The 4,062-nt window shown below is 32.9% G+C and overlaps 1 protein-coding gene across 1 annotated transcript; it reads right to left on the reverse strand.

Moving 5' to 3' along the window:
- Positions 1-1,658: 1,658 nt before the first annotated feature.
- LOC107496896 (uncharacterized) lies at positions 1,659-3,310 on the reverse strand. Its single transcript, XM_016118222.3, has 5 exons — positions 3,203-3,310; positions 3,029-3,099; positions 2,828-2,908; positions 2,650-2,693; positions 1,659-2,020 (listed from the first exon to the last, which is right to left on the reverse strand). The coding sequence occupies exons 1-5, from the start codon at positions 3,240-3,242 to the stop codon at positions 1,921-1,923; spliced, it is 336 nt and encodes a 111-aa protein (XP_015973708.1). The 5' UTR covers positions 3,243-3,310; the 3' UTR covers positions 1,659-1,920.
- Positions 3,311-4,062: the final 752 nt, after the last annotated feature.

Consider the following 4,062-nt stretch of genomic DNA (forward strand, 5'->3'; position numbering starts at 1 on the left):
TTAGCTTCTTATTGTTCTACTGCATACATAGAGCTTGTGTTTGTGACTTAAGCTCTTAAAGCAAAAAGATTGAGAAAGAACTTCACTTGTCACTAGCATTGATTTCACTTGTGTATAAGTATGGTTGGCACTTGCCACATGTTTGTGTTTGAGGAAGATTGTGTGCACTATTTTTGTGTATCTTTAATTCTTTGTATTAAAAGTTATTGATATATAGGAAGTTAGAGAAAATAAAAGTTGTCCTTTATACTATAAATGAAAATTATACAATAAATGTGTATAAAAACAGTACAAACATCATTTCTTAAAAAATTTATAGTATCAAGTGTTCAACCGTTAATTGTTTATATAAGTTTAGGAATGTGCAAATGCAAAGCCACCTTTTGTGGCATACAATAACACTGTATTGGATTTGTCCAATTTTAGGTATAAATTTACAGTACTACTCATATATACAGTGCTATTCACAGTGAACAGAAAATGAACTTGTTTAGTAAAAAATCAATTATATTAAATAGCATGACAACAAAGTTTGAGATAAGTTTAATGGAAGTAATTTTTCTTTATGGAAACAGAAGATAAAAGCACTCTTAAGAAGGACAATTACTTACCAACAATTGAAAGTGAACACCAAAAATACAGCTATTTTAGTCACGATAAAATTACAGTAGCTTAAAAACATACAGTGCTTAATCGCAGAGGAAAATATCACGATAAAATTAAATCTACTACCAAAAGGAAGCATTACAGTAGCTTTAAAAAAATAATCCCTTTATTAGTGAGGACTAATAATACACAACTTTGCATGATGCAATATAAAACTAAAAGCAATAAAACCCAGATAACTTGCTACATCGGTAAAGTTTTAAGAGCATTAATGCCCGATTCATCACCTTTAATTTTGAAACATTAAGCATTTAAAAGTTGTCTAAGCAGAATCATTTGTTGGACGAAAATTCAAAGGTGCTAATTAACTATATAAAGAGTTATTCTGATGTTAAAAATACCAGATGGCAATGGATTAAGTTTACAAGAAAAAAATGTGCATGTTTACCAAATAACTAAATAAATAAAGAACAAAATGCATGTTTGGGTGAAAGTGATAAATAGATGCCATAGTTGTCTCCTGCTTTTTTCGTGTGTGTTACCAAATAGGATATGAATTAAGATTGCCAATGTAAAGAGCTAAAGAATCATCATCAATAATCCCATATAAAAGATAGATAAATCTTTAATGATCTTATGGCTAAAATTATCCTTTCTATATATGTTTGGTTAATACTAATACTCTTGAGAAAGAGGCTTGATGAGTATCAAAGAATAGATAGACACGGTAGATTTGATTAACAAAAAGACTTATATAATTAATTAATTTGTGAGAGAAATTGTAAATTAAATACTTTTAACAACAATTAAATAAAAATGCAGTTGTCATTAATTAATTGAATAAGGTTTTTTGGTAACTAAATATAATCAAGTTAGCCCAATAATTTTTTAGTCTAGCAAAAACTATCCACACAAAAGTATAAGCAAGCAAAATATATATTAACAAGTCCTGGTAAATAGCTAGAGTAGATGAATTTAATTTTCTTATTAATTTCTACTTAGCTAATGCAAGCACTACATGAGCTGTGCTAAAATTGGATATTAACAAGAGGTTTATGAAATCTAGCTTTGAGAGTACTTGTATTAAGCATGAGAAACCCAGTTTTTCTCCAAAAATCATGTTGCATTACATTATACGAATCTTACATGATATAAAAACATAATTGCTTATAAGGGTTTATACCAATCTTCAAGGGCTAGGTAGGGGGCAATTAACAAATCCCATGATAGCCTCATTCATCTATACAAGTTTAGCAATATATATAGGTGTTATGTAGCAAGTACCAATAGAAATAAGAACACCGTTTTAAGTTATCAGAAAAGCAAGCTACCCCAAGCTGCTATGAATGCAAAGCCGCCAAATGGAGCCAATCTAGAATATTTTCTGTCTTCAAGATATGCCACAGTATAGCACCTGAAAAAGTTTAACAATTTCTAAAAGATGAATAGAAACAATTACACTATAGAGCATGCAGTTACACCATATTGATATAGGTTCGCTTTATGGTAATGAATCGCTGAACCATTTCAAGTATAAACAGGGTGTCTGATTACTTGAAAAGTTAAAATGCGAGATAAATGAATTTAAGCCATTATGAGGCTTAACAAGAAAGCCAGTTAAAATGGATCAAATCCGATTGACAGTTATCATCAATCGAAAAAGCAAGAACCTTAAACAATGCCCTGAAATTAACTGGTTATGTTGCTTATACTTTCTTCAAACCTTGGAACCTTTGTGGCTTAGTAGTAAGCAACCACGATGTCATCAGCAGATGCATTCCAAAGAAGGGAAGAACCATTAAGATGGCACCTTTTTTTCACTAGGCTAGCCCTTTATTTTATTTTATTTATTATTATTTTTGACAGTCTTTCTTTTATTTTATTTTTTCCATAGGAAATGATATATAACATTTAAGTCATTAACATCTGAATATCTTTCAATCACACTGCAAAATAAGCATAAAAAGGATCACATTCACACGGCATATGTATCCATTGAAATAGTTCAAGTATGACTGTATGAGAGCTAGAGAAATCACTTACGTTCCAGAGAAGGCCAAAATGCCAGTAGTTAGAAGGCCTCCAAACTGCACAAAAAAAATGCTGAGTTGAAGAGGAAAGAGAAAAAAATTGATGTCTTAATTTCACAAACACTTGATAGCTGTAACATCTAAACTCTAAAGAGGAACAAAGCAAGGAACTTTGAGAAATGGGAACTTACAATATTGGGATTTTTCGTCAATGGAGCACCAAGTAAGGCAGCAGTGTGAACCAAATGGTAAAGCGATGCTGTTTGCCAAACCTTCATAAATTCATACAAACATGCAACGTTATCATTTTTCTTTTCGGAAAAAAAATGGGGATAATTTAAAAAGCTAAAATTTTGTGATGAAATTGAAGAGGAAAAAAATGGAAAAGATACATCTTTGTAAGAAGGGTTTTGGGGCTTGAAGAAATGAGCACCATAAGTGCCCAATCCAAGTGCAGCTACACCTGTTTGTAGTAAGAATCTGTGAGCTACGGTTAATGGCAACTCTGAAATTTCTGAAAAAAAAAAGAAGGTATCGAAGACGATGATGAAGAAGAAAGGAATTACCTGAAATCCCAGCTACCTTGTGCCAAAGTTTAGGATCCATTCGATTCTGTTGTTGTCACACAACTCGCACAGCAAAATATCTTCTGCTTTTGTTTTATTTTCTTTTTCTTTAAACTTTTTTCGTCATCGTTTTCTTAATTCTTAAAACTAGCCCCGCTCATCTGATTAGAATCTGAACTTCACTTAAAACTCTGAGATATTATTGCTTCTTGATTTCTTTTTATCCTCTTTTATTCATCTAGTTGCTTGAGGACAAGCAACAGTTTAAGTTTGGTGTTGTGATGAGCGGATATTTTATACGCTTTTTGGGGGTAATTTCATGTAGATTTTAGTATGTTTTAATTAGTTTTTAGTAGAATATTATTAGTTTTTAGGCAAAAATCATATTTCTGGACTTTACTATGAGTTTGTGTGTTTTTCTGTGATTTCAGGTAATTTCTGGCTGAAATCGAGGGAGTTGAGCAAAAATCTGAGTTAGGCTGAAAAAGGACTGCTGATGCTGTTGGATCCTGACCTCCCTGCACTCGGAATGGAATTTTTGGAGCTACAAGAGTCCAATTGGCGCGCTCTCAACGGCGTTGGAAAGTAGACATCCAGGGCTTTCCAGCAATATATAATAGTCCATACTTTGCGCGAAGATAGACGACGTAACTTAGCGTTGAACGCCAAGTACATGCTGCTGTCTGGAGTTAAACGCCAGAAAAACGTCATGATCCGGAGTTGAACGCCCAAAACACGTCATAACTTGGAGTTCAACTCCAAGAAAGGCCTCTACTCGTGGATAGCTTTAGTCCCAGCCCCAGCACACACCAAGTGGGCCCCAGAAGTGGATTTCTGCACCAATTATCTTAGTTTACTCA

The sequence above is a fragment of the Arachis duranensis genome, chromosome 7, assembly GCF_000817695.3.
Source record: "Arachis duranensis cultivar V14167 chromosome 7, aradu.V14167.gnm2.J7QH, whole genome shotgun sequence".
NCBI lineage: Eukaryota > Viridiplantae > Streptophyta > Magnoliopsida > Fabales > Fabaceae > Arachis > Arachis duranensis.